Source organism: Poecile atricapillus, chromosome 13, assembly GCF_030490865.1.
Source record: "Poecile atricapillus isolate bPoeAtr1 chromosome 13, bPoeAtr1.hap1, whole genome shotgun sequence".
Classification (NCBI taxonomy): Eukaryota; Metazoa; Chordata; class Aves; order Passeriformes; family Paridae; genus Poecile; species Poecile atricapillus.
Window position 1 is genome coordinate 10,901,626 of NC_081261.1, and position 18,765 is coordinate 10,920,390.

The 18,765-nt window shown below is 45.7% G+C and overlaps 1 protein-coding gene across 1 annotated transcript in view; it reads left to right on the forward strand.

Annotated features, from left to right (window-relative positions):
* PDLIM4 (PDZ and LIM domain 4) overlaps positions 1-18,765 on the forward strand; it is a 42,557-nt gene that overhangs the window by 11,096 nt on the left and 12,696 nt on the right. The window contains exons 2-3 of the mRNA XM_058848931.1: positions 3,355-3,506; positions 14,382-14,466. Of these exons, the coding sequence (XP_058704914.1) occupies positions 3,355-3,506; positions 14,382-14,466 (237 nt within the window). The remainder of the gene's footprint in view (positions 1-3,354; positions 3,507-14,381; positions 14,467-18,765) is intronic.

Here is an 18,765-nt window from a genome sequence, read left to right on the forward strand (position 1 = left end):
CTGGCTCCTTGCTGGTGAGTAATTGCCCTGCCCACACTCTTCACTGGAGCACACAAGCAGCCCAAATCCTGGCAGGTATCTAGCCTGGGCAAGGTGAGGTGTGGCACATGCAGGGTGCAGCAGGTGTTGTGGGGCATAACCCACGTTAGGCCCTGGTGCATGAGCTGGGACTCAGTTTTAGTGTACTCACTGCTGCCTGTGGTGGGTAGATAGCTCACACCACTCTGAGTTACATATCCATCGTAAGCTTGGTCTGTGCTCATTTACCACTTGAGTTTTGAAATGGTTTGTTCTTGGCACAGATGGAGAACTTCAAAACCAAATAAAATCTTACCACTGTTTTCCTTAATCCTCTCCTGTTCTTAAACATCAGCTCCTTTGGAGGCCCCTTTCAAGAACACAGGGCTGCGGTGACTCGGTGCAGGTTTTCTCTGCAGTGTTTTTAACTTCATAATGTGTCTGATTACTGTCAGATTCATGTGTGCTTCCATGATGTTGCACACACTGTGGTTTTGGCTCAGGGCAGCAGACCTGAGGGCTCTCCGGAGAGAGGGACAAGTGAGTGCCTCTGATACAAGCTCCATCCCAAGACCTCTGTGCGCTGCCAGGCTCTAATGTCATACAATCACAGAATACTTGGGTGTGAAAAGATTTTTAAGACCATTGAGTCAAACTATTAACCCAGCACTGCCAAGGTCACCACTAAACCATGTCCAAAGCAGGTAGAACCCCTGCACTAGGATTCAGGCACAGCACTGACCCATGACCAGACTTGTCAGGCTTTCTATGGGGTGTTTGGTGTCAATGGCTTTGCACAGCTGTGGGTTAAAAGACCTTAGTCTACAGTATTTTAAATATTATTCAGTAAAATACAAACTTTGGGCCTGACAGACATTACAATGATTCCCAAGCTGTTGAGACACCAGTGCTGTATCTCAAATGAATTCATGGAGTGCAGCTCCATTTCAAGCCCTCGGTCATCTCCATAGCTAGCATAAAATGCTAATATGAAAATACTGCCAAAATAATTTGAAATAAAGCACAAGCTAAAAATAGGAAACAGCTAAGAGTCCCATTTGTGAACAGCTTATTCTTCAAGGAAGCTACAACATGGTTAAGATCACTACAGGGGGAAAAAATCCATCAGACATCTAGACAGCACTGAATAGACAAGAACAAGATACAGCTGTCCTGGATGAAGCTCAAAAAAGCATGTCTAAAAGCCTGCTGGCAGTCAGGGCTGTGGGATGAGCACTGAGGGAAGCAGATAACTGCAGGCAAGAGCATGGAGGTGGTTCCTTGGAGTTGCTGGTTGAGCTTTAGGTTGACTTTCTGATGAGTCTGGCAGCTTCTGTGGTTGTAGGAGGACCCTAATGCCCTGTGGATGGATACAGGGGTTCAAAAAACCCTAACTATGCCAGGGGAAAAATAATCCTGTCCTGGCTTGAAATGTCCTCTGTCAGAGCTTAATGTTTGTGGAGCTGAAAGACATGTCCTGTTGTTTGCTCTGAGCTGAGTCATAGGGCAGCCCATTAGCAGTTGGTCTGGGTGGGTTTGTTCAAGCCAAACAGCCCAGCTGAAACTATTGAAGAGCAAATGGCAAATACTAATTTACTCTGACAATGCAACAAAAGCTCTAACTTGTGCTGCCAGTTCTACTTAACTGCCAGAAGTTAGAAGGAAGGTTTGGAGCTTCTTAAACACCTTCAGGTTCTTGTTTTGGTGGTGCCAGTAGCTGTGGTCATGCAGGGAGCAGTGCAGCAGGCCTGTGCTACACTGAGGGCTGTCTGCTTCTCACCAGGCATAGCTCTAGTGCAATCCATAGGGGCTGTTGTGGTAAGATTGAATCCTCTTCAAATTCCCTACAAAAATAGAACAAATTCTCCCTGGAAGTGTGAAGGCCAGGTTGGATGGGGCTTGGAGCAACCTGGGTGGAAGGTGCTTCTGTGTTGGAACAAGGTTATGTTTAAGGTCCCTCCCAACACAAGCCATTATAAGATTATATGAAATCAGGATGAAAGTTGGGATGTGTGCATGCCCCCTAAAAAAAACCACCTGTTTAATGATGGCCTATGGTTGGGGGGCTTCTGGACACTGGGAAACTGCCCCACTTGGTCTTACTGTCTGAAAAACTATACCCAATGTCTCTGCTTGCTGTCATGCACTGTTGTAAGCCAAGGGGAGGTGGTGGGTAGAGCAGTGCTCCTGTTTGGGTTTCTCAAGGAGGGTGGGGCAGAGACCCACCACCTAAGACAGGGAATTACATCTGTGTAAATCAAGAGTAAGCAGAATCAAAGCACCAGCTTGCTTTAATGCAGTGACACATGAATAAGCAAAAGTCAGGCTTGCTGTAACTTCTCAGCCGATAAAATGTGTTTGCATAGCAGATGCTGTGAATAAACTGAAGAGGAAATTAGAGGGAAAACATATAGCTAGTAAGAGTTTAACCAGACATGTTTATCTGTTGTGACTATACCTTGTGTCATTCTATATTATTGTAAAAATTAAAACCACATTTAGGATTATGTAAATGAAATGGTAATTTCTCAAGAACCTCTTTTATAAGCTACAGGCTTGCTTTTGTCGCTGACCACAAACAGTATCTGGCCCTTCATTAGTTCCTCAGGAACTAAGTTAGAAGTTTTAGAGGGTTCTGGCCCTCCCACAAAACCAGAAGAAATAGTTGTAGAGGCTTAAAGAGCTGTGTGATATTTATGAATAGAATCATGGAATTGCTTAAAGATCCTTTATTCTGGCTGTTACCCCACCCCTGCCAAGGCCACCACTAAACCATTTCCCAAATGCCGTATCTGCTAAATCCCTCTGGGGCTGGTGACTATGCAGAGCTAGAAAGAGGTAGTTCATTTGGATGTCAGTCCAGAAAAAGTGATGTCAAACGTGACCTCTTCAGGGAGGGCAGCAGTCAGGGGGATTGTGCTTCTGCATGGGTGGTTAACCAGAGAGCAGGATTTAATGTGCTACTTAGGGATTGACTCTTGCAGCATCATGAAAGGTCTGCAAGCCAAAGTAGTGTGAAGCATCTCTTTGGAAAGAGCATATTACATTTATTTCAAGCATTTCAAGAGACAAATGTGGAAAAGGGACCTGGTCACACAGTGGCTGGAGTTGACTGAAATTCCTTATTTCAAAGAATGTTGTTGTAGGCTCTTGGAGACCTGGGGCTTACCTGAGAGCTCTGACACATCCAACCTCAGGTGGATGTGACATTGGTGTAGAGAAAAAACATATTCTTCCAAAATAATTGTACCCTTTACCTGCATCTTATTCCAAGAAACTGGACTTATTTAAAAACAAAACAATATTCTTTTCAGTAACCCTTTTATTTTTCCCCAGGTTAACCCTGGCAGTAAAGCAGCCATGGCGGACTTGTGCCCAGGAGACATTATTCTGGCAATTAATGGAGAGGACACAGACAACATGACACATCTAGAAGCACAAAACAAGATCAAAGCATGTGTGGACCAGCTGCTGCTCTCTGTCAACAGGTTGGTTTTCTCTGATGGGCTCCTGTGTCAGTTTTGCTCAGAGGGTTCTTGGCTGGCCCTGGAGAAGATGTGCTCTCAGGTGGGGTTCTTGGAGCATCCCCATGGTCTGGGTTATTGTCCTGTGTTTTTAAAAGCAGTAAAACAAAATGATTTTTAATGGTTCACTGATAGAAAAAGTGGGTGCAGTTCATTATACATGAGGATTACCATTTGTACCTTGTAAGGATTGTCCAGGCTGTGACCTGAGTTGAGTCTTTGAGGTTGTGTCAAGCAAGAGTAGCATTGGAATCAAAATCTCCTTTGGACAAACCCTGCCACTTCATTAACATCCACCCATTGTTTTAGGCATCTGTTCAGTGAAAAAACATTTGAAGGTCCTGCCAAATTCACTTTTTAGGGTATTTTGAAGCAAAATGAAAGCATGAGTTTGGTATTTGGGGGTTTTTTGTTTGAGTTTTTTTTAAGTTGGATTTTTTGTGCATGTGTGTGTTGTGGGTTTTTTTGTTTATTTGTGGGTTTTTTGCTTGGTTGTTTTGGTTTTCTTGGGTTTTTTTTATTTCTGTTTTAATTAATTCTGTAGCAAAATCACAAATTATCCAAGCAGAATGAACGCTCCTTATAAAGTTCACAAATGGCTAATACTGTCTGTTGTGGGTTTAAAAAAGTGGATATAGTTTTGCACTTCACATTAAAGAGGCATTTCCTGATATAAAGAGCTATCATTTACTGTTTATACTTTTCTTGGAAAACCATGTAGTTCTGACTGGATGCCTGGGCAGTGGGGAAGGAGCGCTGCCATAAATGGAGCAAACCTTCTGTGATTCCTCATGGTTCCTCAGACAGGCATTTCTGAGCTGCCTGGCTAAAGCAAAGTCCTCTGAGCTCAGCCCATGTTGTACAGATGATGTGGCTTCAGTATTACAAAAGAAAGAAAATACGGAAAGCAAGCAAAAACCCTTTACACAGGTGGAGTTTCCATAGCCAAGGAGGGCAGTTGTTTTGCTTTTCATCCAGAGCAGTTTTAGGGAGACTAGGTGATTTTCTACCCCCAAGACCTGTGCCCAGGGCAGGGCCAGCGTTCCCTTCCTGACTGTCTGCAGGCTACTGGAGCTCTCCTTGGAAGAGATGAAAATCCTTGTGTAGTGACAGGAGGTTTTGATGAGCCATAAGCTGCTGGGGTGGTCTGGCAGCAGAGGAGCTTCATCGGGAGTTAGAACCAAGTTTTGCTGAAAACAGCTTTCACCTGCAGCATGGCAGTGCTTACTCTCATGGATGATGGTTTCTACTGTGTGAATTGATGGACTGAATACTTTTACACTTCATTTTAGCCACTGATATCAGCTGGTGTTTGTTTTTTGGCTCAGATTGGACCCTTGAATATCTGTGAAAGTGCTCCTCTCCTAAGTGGTCATTCCTGCACAGGACAGAGGTTGTGGTCACAGTGGTCTCACAGCAGTGTTGGTATGTGCCTTGCTGGGGTTAGGGATGATCTGGCTGCTTGGTTTCCCTGAGACACAGAAATGGTCATGCATGACCTCAGGGTGATCTGGAAGATGCTATACGGAGGGTCTGTGGCTTCAGGGGTTTTTTTCCCAACTGTACCTACCAAGGTGTGGCTATTTTTAGCAGTGAGAGCTTGTGGTGTGTCCAGCAGAGGTGAATTTTCTAACAGAGATCTTGCTGCTGGTGGCCCACAGCCTTTCAGTGGTGCAGGGTTTGTCGGTGACATGGTCAGTCTGCTAAGCAGTAGGATTGCAATGGTTTTATCAGGCCTTAAAGTCTTCATAAACACAGATTTTAAAGACTTTTGTATCTCATAGGCAAAAATAAATGCTCAAGGCTCTGCAAGGTAGGAACAGAGGTGAGGAGCTGTTTGGCTTGGGGTGGTTCCTCTTGGAGATCACACTGCTGGGTCAGTTTGGTGGCTTCTCCAAGGGCAGAACTCACCTTTGCTGCCCCCAGAGATGTCCATGAGAGTGCCATTTCTCTGGACAGGAAAAACTGAATAGTTTGGGTTTTTTCTGCAGTAAGGACAGCAGACCCAGTGATGACCTATTAGGTCTATTTTCAGTGTGGCCCAAAGTGGATGCACAGCAACTTGACTCTCGGATTTCTCTCCTGTCTCCCAAGTGACCTGTTGGATCCTGTTGCCCAGTTAGTCAATTGCTGGAAGCACATCTGGCGTTTCCTCCTAGGTGTGAGTGGATCCCTGCTCCAGGTTCTGCCTCCTGGAACGTGGGGTGACCTGGTCCTGCTCAGGGATCCATGTCCTGGGGCAATGATGAGGGGTTTTGTTGATTTGTGTGTATGTCCAGCCACTGCTGTTTGTCACAGCTGTGGATCAACACCCTGGACCCTACTCTGAGGCTGATTTCTTGAAGAAAACCTTGCCTGTGGTGGTGTGGATTGGTATCTTTTCCCTTGGGCAGAGAATGCTCTTTATTGCATTAATTTTCAGCATCTTTTCTGTACACTGCCTTCAATAAAATACAGTTTGCAAGTCAACATGAGAAGATTTATTTTTAAATGTGTTTGTCTGAAATGCATTTGAAATAACAAGCCTGTTTGTTGCATGTCTTTAGTGAAGACACATGAAATTTGGTGCTAACTCTGTTTTGTCAAAGCAGGCTTCCTCCAGCCAGGCATGAGTGTTAAGGGGAGGGCAGGGAGCTGTGCAGTGCTTCCATCTCCCTGGTGCCTTCTGGACTGCTTCATTCCATGCCCTTTCTCCATCAACCTTTAACATTTTATGTTACTGAGACAGAAAACAAGATAGGTTTTGTTTTCAGACTCTGGTCAGTAAATGCCATTAGACTAGAAAGTTCAGTAGGAAAGAATGTGGAGAAAACAAGAAGGGGGAGTTACTGAGTGGCCTGACCAAGACCAAGTATCATGCATCAAATAAAGGCAGCCATAAAATTGGGTTGGAGCTGTGTTTTGCTGAAATCACTGTTTGAAAGGACCTTGGGTGTGGGATGGGAGACTTCATGGCATTGCTGTTCCTGCTGACACAGACTGCCGGGAAACCCTTGGCAGCACTGTCCAGACCTGACTCTCTGTGCCAGAGAGCCAGGGCAAGCCCCACAGCTTTTTCTGAACCTTTTGTCATCTGCCAGGGAGGGTGAAGGCTTGTGCTGCAGCTTTCCTGAAGCACAATGTGGGCCCTGTGCCCACATTGGAAAAACTGCTGGCAAGGGGATGTCACAGCTTTTTAAGCATGTTGGGCTCCATGGCTCTCCTGTGCCCCTGAAGTCCACAGTCAGTATTGATATCTGTGAAGCTACCCCTGTTCTCAAAGCTGGACTAGCAGATACTTCCTTTTTTTCAAATCTCTTTGTCCTTTATCAAGGACAAATCTCTTGAGGGGTTTTTCCCCCCTTCTTCACACCCTCCATTTTCTAACTCCTTTCTTGGCCAGACCTTTGACCTCCCTGAAGTTAAAGGATGTTTTGTCCCTGGATATTTTGGATCCTGCTTTTCCCCAACACGTGCAAGTCTGTCTTTTGGCTTTCACAGCATCACTGCCCAAGCAGCACAGTGGCCTTATTGTTCAGAAACAAAGTGGTTGAAAATCTCCATTGGTTTATGAAAGGAGTTGATTTATGTAACTGATGCCTATGTGGGCATTGATGTAAGGTGTGAGGAATTACTTGGGCATGCCTGGAATAAGGGCTGGATGTTCAGGCTGTGGTTAATGGCTCCAAAATGGGAGGCCAGGAGTTCACATGGGCTTAGTGAGGCTGTGGGGAAGGCAGTGATGGTGCTGATTAAGATTTAGTGGGATGTTTCAGGCTGCCCTGGTGATAAATTAGGCAGCTGTTCCATCATCATCTTCCCAGTTGTTGAATTTCAAGCCAAGGTAGCACGGGATGTACTTTGCCTGCCTTTGTGCAGGAAGGGTCAGGCCAGTTATGTGGCAGCTGGTTGGAGAAGATCCGGGGTGTTGAGCAGCCCCATGAACTATTACTCACAGACACCTGGTAAAACTTGTTCTTTTTATGCACTGTGAAGTTGCTTCCAAGTTACACAACAAATTCCTTAAGAGGTAAGAAGTGTGTTAGTGTGCTGTGCCAGGGGAGGTTTCAATTGGCTGTTAGGGAAAATTTCTTCACTGAAAGCCCAGGGAACTCATATCCCTGGATGGATTTAAAAAACACGTAGATGTGGCACCTGGGGACATGGTTTAGTGGTGGGCTTAGCAATGCTGGGGTAACATGGGGATTGATGGTCTAAGAGGGCTTTTTCAACTTTCAAACTTTAATGATTTCCATTCCAATCCATTTCCAGCCCTTTCTTTTGGTGGCAACACTGGGGCTGTTGTGCACGGGGCCAGGTGGGTGCTGGATGACTGGGAGCATCTGCCTGGCTCCAGGTGCAGCCAAGAACCCCAGGGTGGTTGAGTTGAATTTATTTCCAGACTGTGGTGTCACAGAATAAATCCTCAAAGGTTCGGTTTAGATTCCTTCTTTCTAAACTAAGTCCTGGAAGCAGTTTCTTCCTCCTCGATTTTGTGCGTATGCCACTGCTGACTGCTTGGAGAATTGACTATGAAGATTCTCCATTGTAGTGAAGTGTTCTTTACTGCCTTTAGTTTCATGTTGATTTTTTTTTTTTTACGTGTCTTCACGCTTTCTTTTTTTGGATTCGAGAGAGAATTGGTGATCGTAGGTTCATTTGTTCTCAAGTTTTATCGATTAAAACAGTTTTTATGGAGTTCAGCAGCTCTGAGCCGTTGATCTCATCCAGGCTGGGATCAGGGAGATCTCTTGCCGTGCCCCTCGCTGCTGCTCACGGGGATTTTGCTGACACCGTGTGAGCCGTGCCGGCTGCTGCCTTCACTCAGCGCTTTTCTCCATGCCGAGTGCCGAAAACAAGAAAAGCTGCTGCTGCTTTTGTCCTTCTGTCCACAGCACGGCTGGCTAAAAGCAACTAAACAAACAAAGTTCATCGCGAGCCCTGCTGAGGCAGCCACAGCCATGTGCCGCTGTTTCGGTCGCGCTGATGTTTCGGCCCTGCGGTCTCGGCTCCACGGCCGCTCCCGGCCCCCGGCCGCTCCTGGCCTCGGGGCCGCTCCCAGCGCCGGTAGAGCCTCCCGCCGGCAGGGCCCGGCAGTGCCGCTGGAAGGAGTGGCTGGCTCTGCCGGGAACGGGCCCAGCCCCGCTGGGAAGGGGCCCCAGCTGCCCGCCAGGCCAGGCCCCGGTGAACTCCCCGGTGAGGGGCTCGGCAGCCGCTCACCGCCCCTCAGGGGACAGAAAATCTCGGCCGGGCCGCGCAGGGGCGGGTCGGCCAGTTACCTCTATAAAGGTAGAAGCTAAGAGAGATTTCTCGGCTTTGCCTGTCTTTAAAATGTGAATCTCACACAGGGTGGATCCAGATTCTGAATGGTTTAATAGGTTGTCCATTCCCAGAGCTAGCCAGCTATTGGTTTTTGCTAGGCACTGAGGAAGCTCTTAGCAGCTTCTTTCAGAAAAATCATTTCCATGGGTGGCTTCTTCCCTCCTCACCAAATGTCAATTAATGGAAAACTAGCACATCTATCTATTCCTGCTCTATGTAAAGAAGATGCAGTTTCTCTGAAAGTTTCTGTGTGAGAAAGCCCAGTAAAGAATTTGCTGGACATGTAGTCACAAAAGTACCTTGAACTTCATATAGTTGATGTTCCTCCCATCTCCCCCAGTTGCTGGGGAATTTATTTGGGTCTGTTAGCTGTAAGCAGCACTTCCAGCAGGCTGCTGGAAGATGGGAAGGATGACAGTGTCTGTTCTCAAGTTTCCAGTAAAAGTACAACTGAAAAAGTGAATCACAGCTTCCCCTCTGGAGCTCCTTGAAGACTAATACAGAGGAAAACCGGCAGCTTTCCAGAGCAATACACAATGGTTTCAGCTGAGAGGAATGAAGGAGGAGAAATCTTTCAGCTTCTTCACATAGTCTGAGCTGGATCCTTTGGGATGCTCAGCAGAGCTCAGCTCCTGTGCTGCTCACCTGCCTTGCAGAGGATGGATCCAACATCTTATAGTTATTGTGGTGAGGTTCAAAATCCTGGGAGGTTTGAAGCATCAGCTGTAACTGCTTGTAGACTGAGTTCAGCTTCTAGAAGGCTAATGGCTGTATCAGTGATTCCAATCAGTTGTGATCATAGTGATGTGCCACAGTGGGAGATGAAGAGCAGTCAGGAGATGGGCAGGACCCTGGAGTCACCCCCCAAACAAAGGAGGTAAAATGTAGCCATGTGATTATTCTGGTGGTTTGTGGCTGCATGGTAACAGCAGTGACCTGGATCCAAGCTGACACTTCCCCAGGTGATAAATGTTAGTTTTTAAGGGGATGGAGAAATTAGAAATTTGGTAAGACACATGAATTCTTGCAACTTAAAAGCAGCTCTACAAACGTTGAGAGTGAGACTTGCAGATCGCTACCAGGTGAAAAAACATTCTGGTAAAATATGTGAGCATATGCAAGTAATCTTTTGAGAATGACTCTCGAGACTTTCAGAAAGCAAATGGTGGGATAAAAGGTGTCTGCAACTTTGTTTTATTTAATGATGTCCTGTTTATGCATCCATTTCCTAAGAAGCCCTGTGTGGAAGGCCTTGCACTAATCTAGTTCAAGTTATTTTTCTTGGGATTGTCCTAGATGCCATTAAGAGAGCTGAGTGGTGTAAGTGCAGGGTAATGATTTCCACATAGCTGCCTTTAATCCCTTATAGCACATCTGAGAACACTTCTCTTCTCCTTGAGCTGTAAATTAAACAACTCGAAACATTTGAGTGATGCCTGATCTGTTGCCTGTGATGTATGACAAGTGTGTTGGGTTTTTGCTGTTTCCTAAACACAAAGCTCTGACTGTTGTTAGGGTGAACCTCCTTTTGGGGGTGACTCTGCTGGCCGCCCAAGCCCCCACTGCTCTGGAGCTTGTTCTGGGGGGGTACAGGGGACCCTTGTGCTGCTGGTCCTGCTAGGGATGTTCCTAGCAGCCAGATTTGGGGCATGAGCTCCAAGCATCAGCCCCTCCTGCAAGTAGCTGCCTGTAGCATTGTTCTCTCAGGCAGAGTTGTCTCTTAATTGTTATTATTTCAGATTAGATGGTATTTTGCTTTTCCCAGGGAAAAGAGGGGATCTCCCTGTGTAAGCATAAATGCTCATCAAACTTACAACTTGACTTTGGTTTTGGTGAGGCTACTGGTTCTCCCTACAAAATTAAAAAAAAATTAATTTTTCATTCACCTGAGCTTTGTCTTTCAGAGTGCCAAGTGGAGCCCAAATTGTGCTGTATCAGCTTGTTTCAGTGTAGTTCAAGTGGAAGCTGATGCTAACATGAACCTGGCTTTGTTCAGACTGTTGCTGGAAGCTGTCAAAGTTGGTCTCAGTTATATCAAGAACTTCTCGTCACTCAGCAGAACTGATAGTGAAGGTTGAGTTTAATCATTAAAGCATTAACCATGAATGGACTTCTCCATGTAAACTAAAGTCTATCCATGTCTGTCATTAAGTGTAAATATTGCCATGATGACTTTTGGAAAGTACAGGTTTATCTGCTTTCTGGTACAGACAGTGTGTGATCTCTGTCAGGGGTATGGAGAACTGGCAAGTGCTGACAATACTGGTGACTGAATACTGTATTTCCATGCAGAATGAATTTACTGCTATTGCTCTTATCTTCTGCAATCAGAATCACTTCTGAAGCTCTGTTCTTACTTACTGGCAGGCTGAAATCTTTGGGGATGCTTTAAGCTGTGTTTGGCATATCATCTCCAGAGCTGAGTGGGGGGAAAGTCATCATGGACCCTTCTTGGGGCACTGTGCGCTCTCATCGGGTTAGCTCAGTGCAGGGGAAAGCACAGAAATAATAATGGTGATTCCTGCCAATGTAATTAGGCATTTCCATTGTTCTGGACCTCCAGATTTGATTTTCAGCGTGGAAGCAATGCACACAGCACCAGATCATGGCACAAAGCAAGTCGGGGTTGCTGAGAATGCTGATGTTTTTGGGAGGTACTGTTTCCTTTGTCCCAGTTGGAATGACCAATTTATAATGAATTGTCCCAGCCTAAAATCAAGTAATAGTAAAGATAAATGATCAGAACAAGATACCTAGCTATGAGAGTAACTACTCCCTGTTGAAAAAGCTGTAATGGCAGTAGTGAGAAGAAAAAGCTGAAATTCTCAGAGGCTGGATCCAAAATGTGTTCAAAGTCAGTGGGAGTCCCTGCGTTTAGTAGGTTTTGGGTCATACCGTAGATTTGGAAAGGCAGCTTTGTATGTTGACTTGTGTAGCTGCAAAATACCAAAGGTAAAAATCTCCTTGAGAATTCCTGGGTTAAAATCGTGCTCCTTATTTTTCAAACTTGGACTTTGCAGATAATTTAACTGACAGTGAATGTGGTATATCTGGCAAGGGTGAGAGTTCACAAAGGATGCTTGGATGCATCTGTGCCCACAGAACAAGACCTATTTTTGTGAAGTGGTGCATATACAGACTATGATGATAAACAGAATAGTTTGCATGTTGAAAGCTTTATCTTGAACTTAATGGAGTTTCCATCTTCCAACTTAACCTTCTTGCATCCTGAAAAGTCTGTGTATGTACCTACTGGACCTTGCCCATGTCCCTGTGGCTCCCTCATACCCTAAGTGTTGGAGATCTATGCTGAAAATCACATTCCAGCCATGTCCCCAGCTGTCTTTGTGAGGAAAAAAATGATCAGGCACATGGAAAATCTTTGGATAGTGACAGTATTCTGCTCCACCCTGGCAGGACTGAAGATGCATTTGGGAATGGAAACTGTATTTTTAGGGCTTTTTCTATCTGGCAACTGTTGAAAGGGTCAAGATGATTCATACAGGGTGATGAAAGCCTTCTCCCTCTAAGGTGTTTATAGAGTTCCTGATGTGGTCTGGTACACAGGCCTGCCAGAGATTGTGTGTATATATGTATACATGTATCTATACACACATGTAACCAGAATACTTTATGGATTCAGAGCCAGAATAAAGGGACAAAGCCAGGAATATGCAAAACAGGAGCCACCAAGAGCCTGTCTTCTGATTTCTTGAACCAAAATAAGTCAGTCTCTTTTAACTCCAAACTGAGACAGAACCTTGTAGTTCAAGTATGGTTTTGAGCTTCATGGTTTTAATAGGATCAAGCTGTCATGTTCTCTATTCATCATTGTACTGTTTCTGAGGATAATTATGGACAAATGCAAATAAAATATAAACCTGCCAGGAAATTAATATATGCTATTGTGGTGAGTTTAGCGCTGGCTGAAATCACCAGTGCACTTAATCATTTCTTGCTCTGAGATATGGATTAGGAGAAGGGCGAAACAGGCTTAAAACTTAAAAAGTATAAAGAAATTTTGTTAACAAGACTACAAGAATAAGAAGCATCAGAATAAAACCTCCAGAACACCCTTCCTCCCTCCCTAGAACATCTTTCCTCCCCCTACCCAAGTTTTTCCTTTCCTAACTGGCAACGTAGAGACAGATCCTGGGATGTTAAAGCAGTGCTAACTGTACAATAGTCTTTCATCAGTTCCTGTAGGGAGAGGAGTTTTCTCTTGTCATGCCATGGAGACTTCTCCACAGGACACAGTTCTCTTGCGGCTTTTCATTTCCACAAATGGCAGCTGCCTGGGCTAAAGTTCTGCATCGTGAAATTCCTCCCATTTTCACAGCCCTCCTAGAGGTGTGTCCATAGGTCATGAACTTAATGGGGTATTATTTTAAGGATGAGTTGTTCAAAGGCAAAGGTTCTCTTCATCTGTCTCTGTGATCATCTCTGGGAACAGAGATTTTCTTCTTCTCTCCCTGGGGGCAAAGAGTTTTCATTACTCTCATCTCTCTCTCTCTGTTCAAGCTTCTCATGGGACCACAGCTACTCCAACATCTCCTTGGCTTCATCAATGGATGCCTCTGCTCACATCTAGTTTGAACACTTCATCCCCCAATACTCCCTCATGAATTAAAGGAGATATTTCAGTATATCATTGTCCATCTCCATGGCCCTACCAAAAGAACTTTCAGCCTCATTAGAGCATCTCCTCATTCTCCTTCCATCCAAGGCTTGACTCTTTCTTTACTGACCTTGGTGTCTTCATGTTGTCTTTCTACGTGTCGTCACTCTTTTTCTCTCCCTGGAGAGAGGAACAAGGTTTGCAGGTCTCATCTGTGTAGTGGAAGGGTTAAATCTTGCCCAGTGGCCACAGCAGTCACTGTAATGGATTTCAGGCCAAACTGGGTGCATCCCTCCACCTGGCAGCCGCTGGGAGTGGTCCTGGCTCAGCCTGGAGCCATCGGTGTGGGCTGGTGGCGGGCGGGGGACTTAGTGTTCGCAAGATGTCATGGCTGGGGCCCTGCAGCCTCTGTCCCCCACCTGGGAGCCACTGGGGTCTGGCCCAGCCTCCCCCAAGCTGCACAAGTCACAGGAAAGTGGGTCCAGCCCCACCAGAGCTCAGCTACTTTTTGAGGCTGGAAGCAAAGAATGAGAGTTCCCGGGCTTGTGGTTTTTAAAATGTGGATCTCACAAAGGCGGGTCAAATTTCTAAATGCTGCAAAATGTTGTCAGCTCTCAGAACTAGCCAGCTATTGGCCTTTCCCATGCACAGAGGAAGCTCCCAGCAGCTTCTCTCAAAGAGATCATTTCCATCAGTGGTTTCTTAGTTCTTTCTCCAAATGTCAATCAATGTGAAACCACCACAGCTATATATATGTTTGGCTTCTTTTATAAAATTTGTTTAATTTCTTTTTTGTTTTGATTAAGGAGCCTGTTTTTTTCTTTGGGATTTTTGTGGGTTTTGTTTGTTTGGGGGGAGCACTTTGGTTTGGTCTTTTTTAAAAGCAATTTAAGTAGAGTTTACTTAACTTCCCACTGCAGAGCTGAAGGGAAGACGTGGTCACCCCCAGTCCTGGAAGATGGCAAGGCTCAAGCGTACCGGATCAACATTGAGCTGGACCCACAGGTATGGCAGCTACAGCCCTACACATCTGCTCTTCCAACTTGCTTTTGAGGAGAGGACATCCATGTCTGGAGTCTGGAAAGCGCTGTGTTCTTCTTGCACCTGTGCAGTCCTTCCAGAAGTGAAGGAGTTTACATGTGTGGTTTTAAAGTTCTGTGAAGGTCTGTCTGTGCTTTTCTTGGGCTCATACAGTCCTGGTTTGCAGCAGTGAAGGAGCCATATGACCAAGCTCAAAGTCAGTGTTATTTTGGATGGAGTTGGGGGTCCTCTGACTGTGCAGTGCCTGCCCTTCCTGGAGTACAGCATGCCCAGGATCTGTCTGCATGTGCCTCAGCTGGTGTGCCTCTACCTTGGCTGCTTCCAAAATCTGTTGTTCCCTTCCAATCCTGTGACAGTGATTAGCCTCCCGTGATGGTGGATTTCTGGTTTTTTGGGTGTTTTTGTTGTTGGTGGTGTTGTTTTGTTACAATGTTCTCATATTTTTCTTTTTTTTTTTTTTTTTTTTCTTTTCTCTCAGTCCTTCTCTCTGTTTTGCAGCTTCTTTCTTCCCTCTGTCCTCAGCTCTGTTCCCTGGAGCCTTCTACCTGTATCCTGCCCCATACTATCCCATCTCCTGCAGCAGCCAGGTGGTGGATGGAGCTGAGCAGGTCTCCCCATCTTTCCTACTCATCTCTAATGGCTTGTTAGCAAGGTCAGAGGTGACTCTCACTCTCGTTTGTCTTCTCAATGGGAAGGGAAATGGGGTTTCTCTTCTTCCTCTCTGCTTATGAGGTACTGGATTGTCCATTTTTGCACGTGGTGGTCTATGTTGTGGAGATATCTGATGAACAAGGAGGAGACCAGGGGAATAGATAGGCAGAGGGCAGCTTCTGCTGTCTGGCTCTGCCTTGAATGTGTGCTGACCTGATGCACATGCTGCCAACTTTCCCAGAGCACCTGAGGGTCATGGATGGCAGGGCTCCAGTCTGCTGAGGCTTCTCACTATTTTAGGTTGGCCACCCACCCGCCCAGGGCAGTGGTGGAGGCCCTGGGGCTGCCCACAACCTTCAGAACATCAAAGTATGTCAGTTCAGGCTGACAGAATCCCCTGTGCTTGCCCCCAAAGTATGTGAGCACTCTTTGGCTGATGCTGAGTGTTCAGATGTTGCTCAGATGGTCTCCTTTTCCACAGAGGTGGTTTATGTCATATGCTATTCTGTGCTTTTTCTCCAGCCCTTACAAAATGCCTATGTGCAGGATCTGCTGGTTTAGTTCAACTGCTCCTTTCCAGAGAGGCTTTTAAAGTGTCCTCATGAGGGTTCCAGAGTGCCCCCTCAGCATTCCCTTGGCTCAGTCCAGAGGGAATACAAGAGCTGCAAGCGTGGAAGAGAGGGGATGATGCTACGAGGAGTGGTGTCTCCTTCATCGAAGAATGGGGAAAAAATACTGGCAGCAGAGAGCCCACTGAGTGATCAGGATGAGGGTGAGATCCTCCAAACCCCATGAGAAATGGACCAGAGTGTGAGGCCATTGAGTCTGTTGGCCATTTCAGTAATGCAGAATTTGCAGGTATTCTGCATTTCTGCCCAGGGACAGCAGGCAAAGGCACAGCTCAACAGCAGCACCTCAAAGCTGCCTCAGTACTGCACACCAGGGACACATAGGGCTGTTTGTCTTTCCTGCCTTGATTTACAACACAGAGTGATGTGTGAGCTTGGGCCTTGCGTTCTGGCCATGTTTGCTTCATTTATCAATTACAGCCATCTTTTCTAGTCTAGTTGTACTAGACTTTACCTATGAATAATATTAAATGAGGAACAAATGTGCAGCAGTTCCACTGCCAAATACAACTGAGGTTTAATGCAGATTCTATTTGAATTTTATGATTAATATATGTTACATATATTACATATAATACATGGATCTTTTTAAAAATTACAGTTTTATAGAATATAATGAAGTGGGTAGGGATGGACTATTCTGAATCCAGACCTACAATGAAAATATGTAAATCTGGGGAGTAGGTGTGTAAAGCAGATGTGTTTGTGGTAGGGCATCAAGAGAGGTGTGTGAACAAGGGTACACAAGTACAGGCAGCTGATTCCTGTCTTACTCTTGTTGTCTTCCTTAGTGGCTTTTTGGGTTTCCCAGAGAGGAGATGAAGGTGGTTCCATGCACACCTCCAGCTTGCTGTGCTTGCACCCAAGATGTGTTGGTTGACTCTTCTCCCCAAACCACCTGTGCCTCCAGTGTGGTTCATGTTGACAGCCTGGAACATGTGCCACCAACTGTGCTAACCCAAGTGTTATCACTGATTTCCTCTGACCTGTGTGAGGCTGAGGGTGACCATCAGCGCCTGAAGACAGCCAACCCTTCCTGTAGCGTGAGCTTGCTAGTCAAAATACCACCATGTGGTGCTAATAAAAAGAGAGGATGTTTGTGTTCTTGTTCATTTCCAAACTGCCAGAATTGGCAGCTCTCTGGCCCAGCGGGGCTGCAAGCATGGGCTTTGGGCTCTGGGACCCTGTCAGTGCTAGCAGACAATAGATCAAGTGTGTGAGTGGGAGAATAATTGCAGCAGAAATTAAATTTGCAGCGTTTAGCCCCAGCTGGAATAGGATGCGAGTCCTCCCAAACCTGGATGCTTGGCTGAAATAGCTGTGTGGGGTGAAAGGCTGGGTTTTATCTGGCAGTGCAGACAGGCAGAGGCACTTTCCACAGTAGTCCATTGGGAATGGCATCCTGGTGCTACTGAGCTAGCAGAACAGCCCCTGTGTCACGCTCAGGGGATGAATGAGGGAGGTGCATCAGCATTCTTGGTCCTCTGTTGTGCTGTGTCCTGAGCAATGGTTTTCCCTGCCCGACCACCCGACTGAAAGGATGAGCTCTGGCAGTGGAGAAGAGCCGCAGCATCAAGGGAGTTGCACAGGAACAATGAGAAGGCTGTTTCTGCTCATCACTTAGAAATTATTTTTCCTAAGTGTTGTTCTGTTCTTGATACCCAGGTCTCAGTCCACAGACATTGGTTGTTAGTTTGCTCTGACTAAAATCAGACGCAAGGCCCATCACTTGCAATGTGAAAATGCCAGCCAGAATGGGGTGAAGAGGAGGAATTGGGAAAAACTTGCATCTGCTGTAACTGAGCAGCCTAATCCAGGCAGTGCAGGAAATCCAGGCAGTCCTGGGTGTGAGCTAGGCCAGTGAAAATGTGAACCTTTATTTGCTCTTTTCAGAGGGGCTCAGGTGTGTGTGGTTGCAGAACTGGGGAACTGCCAGTTTCATCCACCCAGTGTGGGCTCTGCAGCATCATTCCTGGGAGTTTTTAATACTTGCCCTGACTTCACAAATAGTATCACTGCTGATCATGCTTGCTCTTAATGTAATTAATAAAATCACATGTGGGCTTCAGAGGAATCTGAGCTACTGGTGCCCCAGCTCTGGGCACTCAGGGACAGCAGTGGTGTCCTGCAGTAGAGCAGGGAGGGTAGTTTGCTGCTAACCTGTTCCTTAGCACTGATTTTAACACCTTTAAAAATCTCTTAAATATGCTCATATTTACATTTTGGTAGATTATATATATTATTTTTTTTTCCTAAGGGTGAATGTCTTCTTATTTAATTAACTGAGTAATGGATTTAATTTAACTTTAATTAAATGGAATATTTGTTTTAAGTTCTCTGTGGGTTGCAGCCAAGCAGGAAACTTCTACGTACTTCTTTGCAAAAGCTTGGCATAGGCCATGCTGAGTTCTGTGAACTGCAGGTTAAAGCCTCCTAGCTGGAGAGGTGGAATTTCCTTTCTCAAGATGACTGACCTTCCTCCCCTGCTTGCAGGGCAGGATGGGCCATGCCTATTTCTGGGAAAGTGCTTGCTGGGACCCTCAGTCCCAGCCAGCTGGGCACCAACTGGCACTCTCCTGATGGAAGGAGGGAAAATGTCTGCCTCATGTTTTGAGGAACAAAAAGGATGAGCTAATGCCCTGGCACAAACCTGGGCTCCTTTCCATGGGAACTCACAGCTCCAGCTCGTTGTTTGAGGACTGATTTAATAGGAGAAACATGCTGAATCCTGATAGCCACTGTGGGTGCATCAGCCATGAGCTCCAGGTGCTTAGGCAACATTTCACACACAGATAATGGAGTTTTACACTACAAAAAAAACCACTGATGTAATTTACTGGGTGAAGAGGTTGCACACACATAGTCTTTACTTTTGCCTGTGATATAATATTGCATCACTTGAAAGGAAAGGAGTTTTCTGAGTACCACTATAATATCTTGAAACTGTAACCTTTTATGTGAAATTCTCTGTATATGTCTTAGA